The sequence below is a fragment of the Chiloscyllium plagiosum genome, unplaced genomic scaffold (genome assembly GCF_037043375.1).
Source record: "Chiloscyllium plagiosum isolate Xiang-an unplaced genomic scaffold, Cpla_swu_hap1 HiC_scaffold_4, whole genome shotgun sequence".
In the NCBI taxonomy this organism is placed as follows: domain Eukaryota; kingdom Metazoa; phylum Chordata; class Chondrichthyes; order Orectolobiformes; family Hemiscylliidae; genus Chiloscyllium; species Chiloscyllium plagiosum.
In genome coordinates this window covers 87,607,919-87,622,160 of record NW_028270142.1, presented here as the reverse complement: position 1 = coordinate 87,622,160, position 14,242 = coordinate 87,607,919, and the positions used below count along the sequence as shown (strand labels likewise).

General features: G+C 40.0%; 1 protein-coding gene across 1 annotated transcript in view; it reads right to left on the bottom strand.

The window, feature by feature from the left end:
* Positions 1 to 2,079: 2,079 nt before the first annotated feature.
* The window catches only part of hhla1 (HHLA1 neighbor of OC90), a 54,179-nt gene continuing 42,016 nt past the window's right edge, over positions 2,080 to 14,242 (bottom strand). Inside the window, exons 9-12 of the mRNA XM_087986456.1 lie at positions 11,252 to 11,311; positions 10,386 to 10,533; positions 4,445 to 4,527; positions 2,080 to 3,902 (exon numbers count right to left, since the gene is read on the bottom strand). Coding sequence (XP_087842582.1) covers positions 3,850 to 3,902; positions 4,445 to 4,527; positions 10,386 to 10,533; positions 11,252 to 11,311 — 344 coding nt within the window. The 3' untranslated portion in view covers positions 2,080 to 3,849. The remainder of the gene's footprint in view (positions 3,903 to 4,444; positions 4,528 to 10,385; positions 10,534 to 11,251; positions 11,312 to 14,242) is intronic.

The window sequence follows — 14,242 nt, the reverse complement described above, 5'->3', positions numbered from 1 at the left end:
TCTCCATCTCAACAGACAACATGTACCCTTGCTCACTCTTTACGGTTACCATCCTCAAACATTTGCCCTCTGTCCTCAACTGTCTGTTAACCCCTCAGTCTCCTAACTCCCTGCCTTTTCTCAGTGAAGGACAAGAGGACACTACTCCAGGGAACCGATGCATTTGCAGCCATCACGACCCTGAGCTCAACAGAGGAGGAAGTTCTGGAGATTGACAAGGGGGCAGCTGGAAAGCCAGTTGTCAGTGGAAAGATGGCAGACTAGAGGTCTGGTGACAGGGTTAGCTATGACATTGCCATTTAATGTTTTACTGTCTCTCAAGTTGAATTGATGTCAGCAATACATTAAATATCATGATTTGTGGCAAACGTGGAAACCTCTTTCACCCGCTTACAGGTCTAACTCATGTCGCTTATTGGGCACAAGTGCCCTGATGGTGCCACTAGAAAAAAATGGGAGCAACCCAAGGTGCCTTCAGAGAAGGACCAGCACTCTGAGCATGCACTATTACGTCAATCCTGTGCAACTTCCACCAGAGCAGATACACATGAACCCAAACCCTTTGGGTTCTAACTAAGTGAGCTGACACATGGTGAATCTGCATCACCCGTGGGAAAAGCAGCTCATGAAGACAGGAACAACAGTGGAGAGTCTCCATCAGAGTGTGCTTAAGGCAGTCAAGATATCCTGTCCAAAACTTAGCAGGCAGCTCACTCTGTTTTACTCATTGAGAGAGGGTTGCCATGTTGGCCACCTGCTTGAAATACTGCATGTCAAATTGTTGGAGGCCTTTTATTGGGCTTACCTTGCTACAAAGAACTGTTTTTGAGGTGGTGAGAAGTGGGTGCGTATATCCCCGGGGCCAAACCACCCAATTACTTGTTTTTCCCACCACCTACCCACCATTCTTGGAGAGGAAGATCCCAGGCCAAAGTGCTTTACCGACAGTATGTAGAGTCAAAGTTGAAGGAAGGCTCGAAGCATCTGCAAGTTGTTGCATCTGTCAAAGAATGTTTCCTTTCTACTCCATGGACTGCAACTGGTCAACTGGCCATTCTACCTTAGCAACACAGAATGCTGGAGAAATGCAGCAGGTCTTGTAGAATCTCCTCAAATTTCTCTGTGTTTCATATTCTACCATCTGCTGTATTTTACTTTATTTTTGATATACAGCTGGATGAGGTTAATTTAACTGTCGTGCTGGTTGGTTCTTCAGAAACATTCATACAGCACATATCATGGTACTAAATGGAAGAGGATATACCAGCATGATCATTGCTCAGCAAACCTGGAGTGATTCCATTTGTCAGAATTGACGACCCCACATTACACATATGGGGGACAACTAAGATAGACAACTGCTTGCATGGAACTCTGTTCACAGTCAACTAAATCTCTGATTCGGAGACAATCACCTGATGAAGGAGCATCGCTCCGAAAGCTAGTGTGCTTCCAATATAACCTGGTGTTGTGTGATTTTTAACTAAATCTCTGGTTGCCTACCTGTTTTGGGACACTTGCAGTGGAGTGTTGGCACAATTAGTGACAGTACAACCATTTCTGACTGCTATTCTTACTGCTGATAAGTACATTTTAACCAGGAGTAATTTATAATTTAAAATAATATCACCATGCTTCACTTCAAGATGAATAGCCCTTAATGTTTGGTCAGCTTTGCCAAAGCAAAAAAATGAGATGGACTTTTTTATTAATATGTAATTTGAAATGACAAAAGACAGCATTTTCATTTGTATTCATATCAGCATAATGATGTATTAATTCATCAGCCTTCATCTTAAACAGAAGCCAGTGTTCATATCTGCATTTACTAACATCAGATCCCTTAAACCTGTTAATACTTACATAAAACATTCTATAACCTATCGTCAATAAACTGTTGAAGTGGGGCCATCACATGACAATCCCTATTGAAGCATTTTTTAAAACTCATCATCAAAAGTCTGAACACAGGCTGTATAGGGGATAAAATGGATATCAAAGCAAGTTATAATAAAATCTCTGTGATGAGAATGAGGCAGTCACTGAAGATCTTTAACATGGAGCTGGAGGATGAGCTAAACCAGACAGCTTTATTGTCGATTGTGCAAGCACCTCTGAAAATCTTTATTGACAGCTGACTTGTCCCCCTTTATGTGAGATCGCATTCTCAGACATGGGGATCACAGATTCATTGTTGTCAAGATTTTGCTGCTCTGATTAATTCATCATTTGATTGAAATGTTTCCCTCAGAAATTGCAAATGAAGACATGCTGGAATAATGGATATAGATTATTTATTTCATTAAGATTGCAATTTTTTTCAATTCTTTATTTTTGCTTTACAATTTTTTTTAAAAGAACTTATCCTGAACCATAGTGAGGGTAAAGGGAGGAGCTTAAGCAAAAAGCTTCCTTGTCTGCTACAATGTGACTTTAACATTGGCATTAATGTCTTGGTCTCACTATACACTATATTGCATCCTATTGTGGCTGAAAAATAAGATGGGAAAAATTATTCATGCCAGCTTTTAATTATTAATTACACATATTATTAATAAATACTGGAAAAATATTTTTAACATTTGCTATTTCTTTTCTTTCAAGTGTATAGTCACAGTGACATTGGCAATAGATGATATGAGAGGGAACTCATGGCAACTGCACAGTTAACAGAGGTTCATATGTTAACATGACTCTGAGAAAGCTGTTCAGTGTTGGGAGGCAGATTTAATTCTTTCACTCCATTGTATCCACAGTTGCAGCTGCATTGTGTCAGTGGCATTTTGTAAAGAACTTATACTGCCTCTCCAATTGCAATAGAGAACAGCAATACAAAGGGAGATTCACGTTCGGGACCTTGTGTTATACACTACCAGCTGTGCAGATTTAAGTTTATCAACCAACTTGCCTGTGCTTCTCATCCCTATGCTCAGGGTGTGGCAAACTGAAAGTATTGTGGAAGGAAAGGGTAAATCCTTATATGAAACATAACTGAATAATTTAGAATTTAAAATGTAAACAGTGGGTCATTTAAACACCTGCATCCTCAGGAAGTTCATTGCACATGCCAATCACCCTCCATGGAAACAACTTGCCTTCATGTCTTTTTTAAATTTCTCTCCTCTCACCTTAAAAATATGACCCCCAGTCTTGAAATTTTCACCCCAGGGAAAAGACACCTACCATTAACCCTATCCATAACCCTCATGATATTGTAAACCTCTATAAGGTCACCTCTCAAATTCCTATGCTCCACTGAAAAACCTTCCAGCCTCTCCAGCCTTTCTTTATAACTCAAACTTTCCATACCTGGCAATATCCTAATAAATCTCTCCTGAACCCTCTCCGGTTTAATAATATCCTTCCTATAACAATGCTCCAGAAGAGGCCTTACCGATGTCCTAGACAACCGCAACATGATTTCCCAACTCCTATACTCAAAGGAATGAGTAATGAAGCATTCTAAACACCTTCTTAACCACCCTGTCTATGTGATGCAGTCTTCAAAGAATGATGTACCTGAACCCTTAGGTCCCTCTGGTCTACAACACTATCCAAAGCCCTACCATTAATTGTATAAGTCCTGCCCAAATTTGTTTAATATATTTGAATCCAAACTTTCTATAAACATTATAAAGAAGTTATTAGTATTTTGTATATTATCAGAACATTTTGATGACCATAAATTGATAACAATAATTTATTATAACTACATCTCTACTTCTAAATTTGTTTTGTCCACTTTCATTTGAAATAATTTCTTGCTGATAGATATAAATATTTATAAAAGACTTTCAGGTTATTCCATTGCAACTGATGGTCCAGTGAAAACGTTGCTCTCTTTTTAACCTATGATGACTGGTTTGATTTGCAGATCTTTGACAGACATTTGTTCCTCAAAGCTGCAGTAAACAGAGAGAAATTAGAAGTGTCAGGATTGTACATTTTTAGTCAAATAGAACATATTTACACAAAGTACACCAAAAGCTTCAACAATGATAACTTGAAAGTAGTGATTCCATAATCAGGTCCATTAAGCACAAAACAAAATTAAGTGGAAACGTATCTCTTTGTGTCCTGTTTTGAGTCCTTATCACTAGCATTGAATTTCAATCCCCCCAACACACTGATGTTTTTAAATCTCTATCTTCATCTGCATATCTCTTTGACAGCCTACCCTACCTTACTTCTGCAACTCTCTTTAGCTTTTTTGCATCCCACATACGATCTTCAATTCATTGATTCTTTTGGTGCATCTCCCATCCTTTATCCGATTACTGGTGAACGAGTCTTCGACTGCATACATTTTTGACCTAATAATTGTCTCAACTCCCACTTTTATTTATTGCCTTCACTATTTCTCTGTCGAGTTTTAAAAGCCACTCTCCTCCACCCCCTATTACCACCATTTTTATAGCCATGTATTAAATGCCATCATACTTACATTTCAACAGAGAAAAATGCTTTGTGATCTGGCAGATGTCAGCTTTTTGTGTCAGATACCAGGAGTAGTAATCAGTGCAATACCTGGACATTCAGTTCAAATTAGTGACATTCAGAAATAATTAAACACATTTAACCTTTTACAGAAATTAAACTTTCTCAGACATAAATGACAAGAGCTAATCACTCCAAGTAAATCTCCTAATCCAGTTAATGTTTTAAGACTTAGTAGTCAACACATAAATATTGAAATCATATTTGTTATCATAACCCAGGGTGACTCTGGAACAGCCTGGAAGAACTATTGTGATTAGGGTGGAGGGGAAATGGAACATGGGCTGATTTTCTACCCAAATGAAAGGGAGTTCTCGGTTTACCCAAAGAAATTGCATCCATGTTTTTTGTGGGGAACTTAAGTGGAAACAGTCCTACTGGTTTGAATCCTATTGCAAGCTACCTGCTGGGCATGCCAACGACAGACGTTCTGGATTTTCACTTATGCCTTCCAGGTTCCTGTACAGCAAGTTGTATTTATGTAGCAAATGTTTGAAGGTGCTCATGGTCTCATTGTCTAACAAAATTTGGCATTAAAACACATGAAGAGATATCAGTGCAAGCAATCAAATAAATTGGACAAAGGGGTTAGGGAAGAAACTCCGGAGCTTATGACCTAGGTTTCTGAAAGCACAACAGCCAATGGATTAGATTAGATTAGAATAGATTACTTACAGTGTGGAAACAGGCACTTCGGATGAGAAATAAAAATTAGGTCTGCATAAGAGGCCAATTAGGAAGAGCACACAGATCTTGAAATGACATAAAGATGGAGAAGGCAATGATTAGGGAGGGACAAAACCAAGAAGGTTAATTAGAATCTGAACTTTAAAATCAGCTTTGCATAGACTGGGAACAGTCGGTATGTCAGCGAGCACAGGGGTGATGGGTGCAAGGTACAAAGCAGAGATATAAATGAACTCGATTGGTAGAAAGTGTAGTGTGTGGAGGAGATCTGTTATGCTGAATAATCAGAACTCTGTGTAATGCTGCATAAGTTTTCCAGTTTTGGCTTGAAAGGAGTCAATGATGTTAATGCTCAGAACATTGGATGGAATCTTATAGGGGCCTGGGCAATGTTGATTTTGGCAAGATTTGTGGAAGAATTAGGTATGAAGTCCATTGAGGCCCATCTTTGCACGGGTACATCTTGTTGCATCATTTATGCATCTGCCACATACTGCGGCCATCTTCTCACTAGGCAACAATAAATCATCAATTAAGGGGGATTATTGTTTGTTAAACACCTTGTTGGCAGCCCACTGTGCCTCATTAATATTCAGCTATGTGTCCTACCAAATGCACCAGACTACCTGGATGTTGAGAATTCATGATATGGAAGGCAGGGTGGGTACCTGCTGAGTACCTGCACTGAAAGACTGCCTTGCTGAACATTGGACTGCAACGTCTCAGAGAATGCTATATGGGTGCAGGACATATGTGATCCATGCCCATAGATCCAACATCCAAGATGTGCCAGTTTCTAAGAACCCTTATGGCACATCTCTGATCAACTTAGAGGATGCTTCTGCACCTCAAAGCGACACCTCATGTGCACTGGCAACAATCGTTGTAATGCTATTAAAATGACGCTTTGTGCTCAATGTCATGTACCCAGTTCTTGAAGTAGACCACGCAACATCTCCAGGTTGTGATAGCACTTACTGACTCCGAGCTGACCTGGATGGTCACAGCATCCTTGCCATGCATTGTCTTTTTTGAGCTCTACGTCCCTCAGCCAGGGCTCATATTACTTCTGTCTTGCCTCACTCTTTAATCATAGAGTCATACAGCATGGAAGCAGACCCTTTGGTCCAACCATGTGACCACAAAATCAGGAAGCCTGTCAGCTTGACAGCAGGTCTCAGTTCAAGTCAAAGGAAATTGCCTTCAGTTAGGGGTTCCTGGCACAGTAAGACAAAGGCCATCATCAATAGCAGTCCAGGGACTTGAACATATCAGTCAGCATTTTGGGACACTCAAGAGTCAACATTAGACGTGAGGTGCTGAATATCAGTCAGACTGCCACACCTCTTTGTGCCCTATTCTGAGCTGTTTTCCTCTCAGAATGAGAGACAGCCAGATATTACAGGATATGTTACTTGCAATGCAGGGAATGGGGGGGCCCGAGTGAGTGAGTAGGGTTAGTGGTGTCAGGGGTTGGGATGCATGACAATGGGTATGGGAAGCTGTTGCAGTTAACAGTGAGAATAGCAGAGCACGAGCCTTGGTAGGAGATGTGAACAGTAGCAAAGGTAGAGTGTAATGTGCTGTAGTGATGGTGGTGGCATGTATGCTGTCTGAGTGGAGAAGATCACTGACCTTCTTCCGACATTGCTGTGAACCCCAAGGCAGCTGAGACTGCACTGGCCCGGTTGGTGATCTCAGACCCTGCTGGGCTGGTCTGGTGTCATAGCTCCATTGTTGGATCTGGTGCAACAGGACATCCTGTGTCTGCACCATGCCATTCAACATGTCCTCCTAGTCCCTACTCATAAAGCTGGGCACTGATTCCCCCTTGTCTGGTTTTCCCAGGAACTGTGCAGGGACTGATAGTGCTTATTCATAGGAACAGGAGAAGGCCATTGAGCCCCTTAAAACTGTTTGGCCATTTAATGAGATTACAGCTGATTTGTGGCCTAATCTCTTATACCTGCTTTTGTCCATATCCCTTAATACCTTTACTTCACAAAAACAATCTTTCTCAGATTTAAAACTAACAACAGATCCAGCATCCACTACTGTTTGTGGAAAAGAGTTCCAAACCTCTACCACCCTTTTGTGTATAAAAGTGCTTCCTAAATTCTCTTCTGAAAAGTCTGGCCTGAATTGTTGACTATGTTCAGATGCATAATGGACTTCTACAGATCGTGGGGTTGTGAAGGTTCTGCTCTTATAGTCATAGAAATTATTTGATTGATCCAATTACATTCCTGGTTAATGGTGAAGCTGTTGGAGTTTGGGGAATACAGTAACAGTAATGCCATTGAATGTCAAGGGGACATGACTAGATTTTCTCTCTCTTGTTGAACATAGTCATTGCTCGACACTTGTGTGGCACAAACGTAACTTTAGTTGTCATAGATCAACCCAAGCTTGAATGTTGTCCAGGTCTCATTGCTGTAAGGAATACTTCATTACTTGAAAGAAGTTGCAAATGCAATTGAACATTGTGCAAACGATAGCAAACACACCCACTTCTATCCTTATGATGGAAAAATGGTCATTTTTGACAAAAATGGCAACTGAAGATGTTTGAGCCAAGAACTCTGTCTGAAAACATTCTACAGTGATACCCTAGGGCTGGGATGAGTGGCATTCAACATTCCCTTATCCTAGGAATGACTCCAACCAATGGGGAATAGCTCCCTGGTGCTAGAGCTACCTAAATGCTACTTTTCAGTGTTTATACACATGCACACATAAGTCCCTTTGGGTATCAACCCCTCTTAATCTTTCACTGTTTAAGAATAATTCTGAATATTCATTCCACCTAGCAAAGTGAGAAATCTCCCATTTATCCACATGATGTTCCATCTGTGTGTTCTTACCTCCTCACTCAGCCTGTTTAAATCCTCTTTGAAGTGTCATGCATCCTTTACACAACTCACATTTCCACCAAGTTTTGTATCATTTACAAGTTTCAAATATTACAATTGTTGCCTGCCTCCAAATCCGATTGTGAACAGCTGGGGTGTACTCGCTGATCCTTATTGTTCCTGGCTGGTCACAGACTACCAACTTGAGAATGACCCATTTATTCCTCCTCCTGTCTGCTTTGTGCCTGTCAACAAATCCTTAATTCATCCAAATATAGCACCCCCAAACCCATGCTTTAATTTTCTTTGCTAAGGTCCTGTGTAGATTTTTAACTAGAGCTTTCTGAAAATCCAAATACACAACATCTACTGTTTTCTGATTATTTAGTTTATTAGAAACAATCAGCCAATTATTTTCTAAATATCCAGTGATCATATCCTTTCTATGATTGTGGTATTTTCCCTACTATAAGGGTTTTGTCTGTGAGCCATGACTTAACCTGCAATTTCTTGTCCTCTGTTGTGTCATGCTCCCAGTTCTCCAGAGGACTGTTCACCGTCTCCTGTTTTGTTTAAGTCCCAATACATGGCCATGAATGTGTCTGCTTTACCTTTGGAGCCAATGACTATCAAGGTGCCAATGCTGTTGCAAATCGTGCACCCTCTCCATATCGAGGCCAGAGTAACCAGGACTTGTTTTCTCTCCCACTTTAAGACTGTGCAGTACCTTCCAATAACCTATCAAGTCCCATGCTTCTATCTATAATTGCGCTCGATTGCTGCGACCATTTGCTCATCCACTCAATACAATGAAGCCAATCCTGGTCTTGAGCTGCCTGCAGCCTTGACAATGCCATGGACTGACCATTAAAATCCCAGATTACGTGTGAATGGTCCCCTTGACTGATTGCAGCCAATGCCTGGACTAAATTGACACTTAAAGGCTGGGCTGATTTTGTGTGACTTACAGGACTGATTGTGGCCCATTCCCCAGACTGTAATGGCACTGATCTCCTGACTTAAGTTGGAACTACTACTTGACTCTCCTTGACTAAACCCCTTTCCTCACTTACTGACTAGAATCCACTGTTGCCCCAGAGACCATGCCTCTTATTTACCTTTTACACATTGCCATGCTTTAATAGCCCATGCCCTGTGTTTGCTGTGTAAACTGCTAATATATTCATCACCACCAAGTTTAACAAAGCAGTGTACCATGCACCACCATACCTCCCATTTTCACATTTACAGTTCACTGTTTGCCACAGACAGAAGCCACCTGTCTTTCCTTCTACGCTAAACTACAACCTATGAGCTGTTGACTGACTGCCCACAAATGTGCCACTTGAGAATCTGAATAAGATGCTGTCTTTGTCCAGATGGGCAGTGCATTGGTTCAGGGAGGCAATGTATCTTAGCCAACATGAGTTGCCGATTGCAATTGATGCAGTTCTTTCTAAAGTGAAGAGAAGGAATATGGCGAGAATAGCTGTTTATTCAACCAAATGGGAGGCAGAGGATACAACTCGATGGGTCCTCATGTTGATATTGATTCAATTTATTACTGCCACATGTTTGGTTTATGCAGCTGAGTTTTTGAAGTCTGGAGAGGTGAATTGGGCAAGGGAAGTTAATTCCAGTAAGTTGGGTAACTAATGAGAGGGAAATTCATGTGTATAGGCTTCATACAACCTGCTGGATAAATTGATCTGGCTGTTTAAGGTCAGAGCACCTAATTGCAACAGTTTTATTTGATGGTGTGAACCTGATTTTTGAATGTCCGTATGATTAAGTCATCATACTCACCTTTATTGTCAGCACCCTGAAGAAGGGGAAATATAGTTAGACAGTAATGTTATAAATTCTCATGCCTTTTTTTAAAAAAAATCTATCTCATTTGAGATTGTGCACAGTGAAAAATTTGATGGAATAAATAGACCTTTCCAATCCAAATAGAAATGTCACCATAATTAAAACATTCAAACCAATGATAACAATGGACCAAAACCAAAAGACCATATAGTCCATTAGCTCTGTTCCAGACAAGATACAATCCCTTCTGGGGCTCTTGTATTGCAGTGGTATTGTCCCTCTCTCTGACCTGGAAAGTTCATGTTCGAGTCTCACATACCATGGAGGTGTGTTATAACATGTCCAAAAGTAATTATAACCTTTTCTAAGGTCTTGTACTGTGTCTGATATTTTGGCAACAAAACAAAGTTTAACTTTGTTAATTATATTTGGATTATCTATGAAATATGCTGATTCAAATCCAGGACGAGTTTCGTCAGGCAGCATCACAGTTTTGTGGCAGACATTAAAACCAGAATAAAATATTGTTTCCTTTACCTTACAGCAGATCTCTTTGATTGACTCCTTCGTATAATTTTACAAAGGCATCTTTGAAAGAAACGGCAAAGTTCCAGAACACAACGATTTATATTTTGAGTGTCTACTGTTGGTTTCTCCTCTTTCTGCTTGGCAATACTTCCACAGCCTACCATGAATATTAAATCCTCAGCTGTAAAGATGTTAGAACAACTGGACATTTCATGCTATAAATACAGTAAATAAAAGTACATGATTTTCCTGATGATTGCCACAATAAAAGTATGAAGTGTTTCCAGGGTCACCATGATGATTTCCATGTGTATGCATAGGTAGATGGTATTTACCAAATGTATTATAGAAACAATAGCCTGGATAGTTACTGGGCAGACAAGAAGCCTGTGGAGTAAACTGAAAACAGTCACAGAACTACAAGAAGTTCTTGGAACCACACTTGCAGAATTCAAGTGAGGGTAATATCAGCAGCAGCCAGGATAGACTGAATGGCCTCTTTCTTTGATATTGGACTCCAAGTAAGCCACAATTGATTTCAGATCAAATTATCAATTTAACTACTTCAATATCAGCCATATCAACTTTATTTTAATAAATCAAAATACTGGAGATGCTGGAGCTACGAAATAAAAACGGAAAATGCTGGAAACACTGAGCAATCCTGGCAGCATCCGGGGACAGAGATCCAGAGTTAACATTTTGACCATGGTATGTCTCTTGTGTTCCAAAGAAGCGCCATACCAGGCATGAAACATTATCTCTGTTTCTCGCTTCACAGATGCTGCCAGACCTGCTGAGTTCCTCCAACATTTTCTGTTTTGAATTTGATATTCACCTGACATTGACAAATACTTAATTAACATTGAACTTACGTGATTGCAAGGGTCTGACTGTAATGCTTGGAGATTGAACTGTATACTTAGGGGATGATTCTGAAAAGAATTGCACAAATTTTATTGAGTATTTCAGAAGTCGTCTTTTGCAGAATTTGTTAGATTATAAAGAGAAGGCTGGAATGAAATATAGAATATGGCATAAAAATTAATCTTAATCTGCATTTACCACTCGATCTTTAATTATTTTAGTCTTGTACTTCATATATTGTTTGAGTTGTACCATAATCATTGAATGTAGAAGGTAGAACAGTACAGCACAGGAACTGGCCCTTCAGCGCCCCATGTCTGCAATGACCATGTTGTCATTCTAAACTAATCCCATCAGCCTGCACATGGTCTGTATCTCCCTATTCCCTGACTGTTTATGTGTCTGTCTAAATGCCTTGTAAATGCTGCTATTGTATCTGCTTCTACCACATTGCCTGGCTGCATGTTCCAGGCACGTACCACCCACTAAGTTACAAACTTACCTCACAAACTCCCTTTAAGCTTTCCCCCTCTCACCTTAAACCTTTGGCCCTAGCATCTGACATTTCCACCCTCAGAAAAATACCACAACTATCCACCCAATCCATGCCTCTCATAATTTTCCATATTTCTAGCAGGTCACTATCAGCTTCCGACACTGTAGCAAAAACAATCCGTTTGTCCAACCTCTCCATTACAGCAAATATACTCCAATCCAGGCAGCATCCTGGTAAATCTCTTTTGCACCCTCTCCAAAACCTCCATATCCTTCCTATAGTGTGATGACTAGAACTGCACATGATATTCCAAACGTGGCTGAAGTTATACACAGCTGGAACATGACTTGCCAACATTAATACACAATGTGCTGACCAATGAAAGCAAGCATGCTGTATGCCTTCGTCACCACCTTATCCGCTTGTGTTTCTGCTTGCACTCCAACATCCTCCCTATATCAATGTTCCTCAGGGTCCTGCTATTTACTGCATACTTTCTCCTTACATTTGACCTCCCAAAATACATCACCTCACACTTGTCTGGATTAAACTTCATCTGCCATTTCTCCAACTGATCTATATCCTGCTGTAATCTTTATCTATCTTTCAGAGTTTTTCATTTCCTTTGATATCTCAGAAATTCATATTGTCCAAAATTATGAAGTGGAATCCTATTTAGATTAGTTTAACAATGACTTCCATGCTTTGTTATCATATTAATTGATATTTGTACTTTGTCCCTTCACATTGTCATTATTTGTGGAAGTTGGTTTGCTTAAGTAACTTTCTACAGAGGATCCTGACTGATTTTCACAAACATAAAAGACAGACAGGTAAATGTCTGCATTTACTCACGGTAAAACTGACTTTTAGCATTTTATTGTTAAAGAAAATTCATGCAACTGAATGAGCTCTGAGGAGTTTCCCAGCCTACAATTTTTCTGGATAAAATTGGGTCAATTTAACTCAATTTTGAGATTTTTATGCAGAGCACATACCTAATCTACTTCTCTAATGTTGAGGAGATAGAGTTGGACATCCAACATCCACCACTCTCAGGACCAGTACCTCCTCAAATGTTAGATTTCTCAGGATTTTGGACAGTAAAATCAGATAGGCTAAACTCAATGAATAAAAGATACATGAATAAACACATGAAGTCAATGAATAATAAAGTGAACATAGCAGCTAGGGAGAGAATAGTGCCCCTTAAAGATCAATGAGGTCATCTGTGTGTGGAACCACAGTAGGTGGGAGTTGTACTAAATGAAAATTTGTGTCTGTATTTATTGTGAGAAAGACATGGAGGCTCGGGAACTCAAAATGAATATTGATATCTTGAAAATGGTCCACATTCCAGAAGAGTAGGTGCTAGAGGTTTTCAAAAAATATAAAGGTAGATAAATCTCCAGGACCTGATCAAGTGTATCCCAGGACATTATAGAAAGCTAGGGAAAAAACTGCATAGCCCCAAGCAGAGAATTTTATATCATGTATAGCCATGGGTGAGGTGTTGGAGGACATGAGGATGGACAATGCTGTGCCTTTATTTAAGAAAGGCAGCAAGGAAAAACCTGGGAACTATAGGCTGTTGACTCTGACATCGGTGTGTAAGTTGTTGAAGGGGATTCTGATGGATAGGATTTACATGCATTGGAGAGACAAGGATAGGGATAGTCAGCATGGCTTAGTGTGTATAAAATCATATCTCACAAACTTAATTGAGTTTTTTACGGATATGACCAAGAAGGTATATGCGGGCAGAGCAGTAGACATGGTTTACATGGATTTTAGTAAAGCCTTTGACAAGGTTTGGAATGATAGCCTGGTTAGTAAAGTTGTAATCACATGGGATTCAGGGAGAGCTTGCCAGTTGGATATAAAATTGGTGTGATGGTAGGAGTGAGTGTCTGGTGGTAGAGGGTTGTTTTTCAGACTGGAGGCCTGTGACCAGCAATGTTCCACAGGAATTAGTGCTGGGTCCACTGTTATTTGTTATTTACAGAAAAGGTTTTGATAAGAATTTAGGAAGCATGGTTAGTAAGTTTACGGATGAACCAAATTGGTGGCATAGTGGACAGTGAAGAAGGTTATCTAAGATTACAAAGGGATCTCAATCAATTGGGTCAATTGAGGAGTGGCAGATGGAGTTTAATTTGGATAAATGAGAGGTGTTGCATTTTGGTAAGATGAACAAGGACAGGGCTTATAAAGCCTGATGGTAGGGCCCTAGGGAGTGTTATCGAATAGAGACCTAGCAATTCAGGTACATAGTTCTTTGAAAGTTGCTTCACAAGGACACAAGGTGGCAAAGAAGGTGTTTGGTATGGTTGCCTTCATTTTTCAGACTACTGAGTCTGGATTTTACAAGATGTTGGTGAGGCCACTTTTGGAGTACTGTGTACAGTTCTGGTCACCTTGCCATAGGAAGGATATTATTAAATTGGAGAGGGTGTGGAAAAGATTTACAAGGATGTTATCAGGACTGGTGGGTTTGAAATAC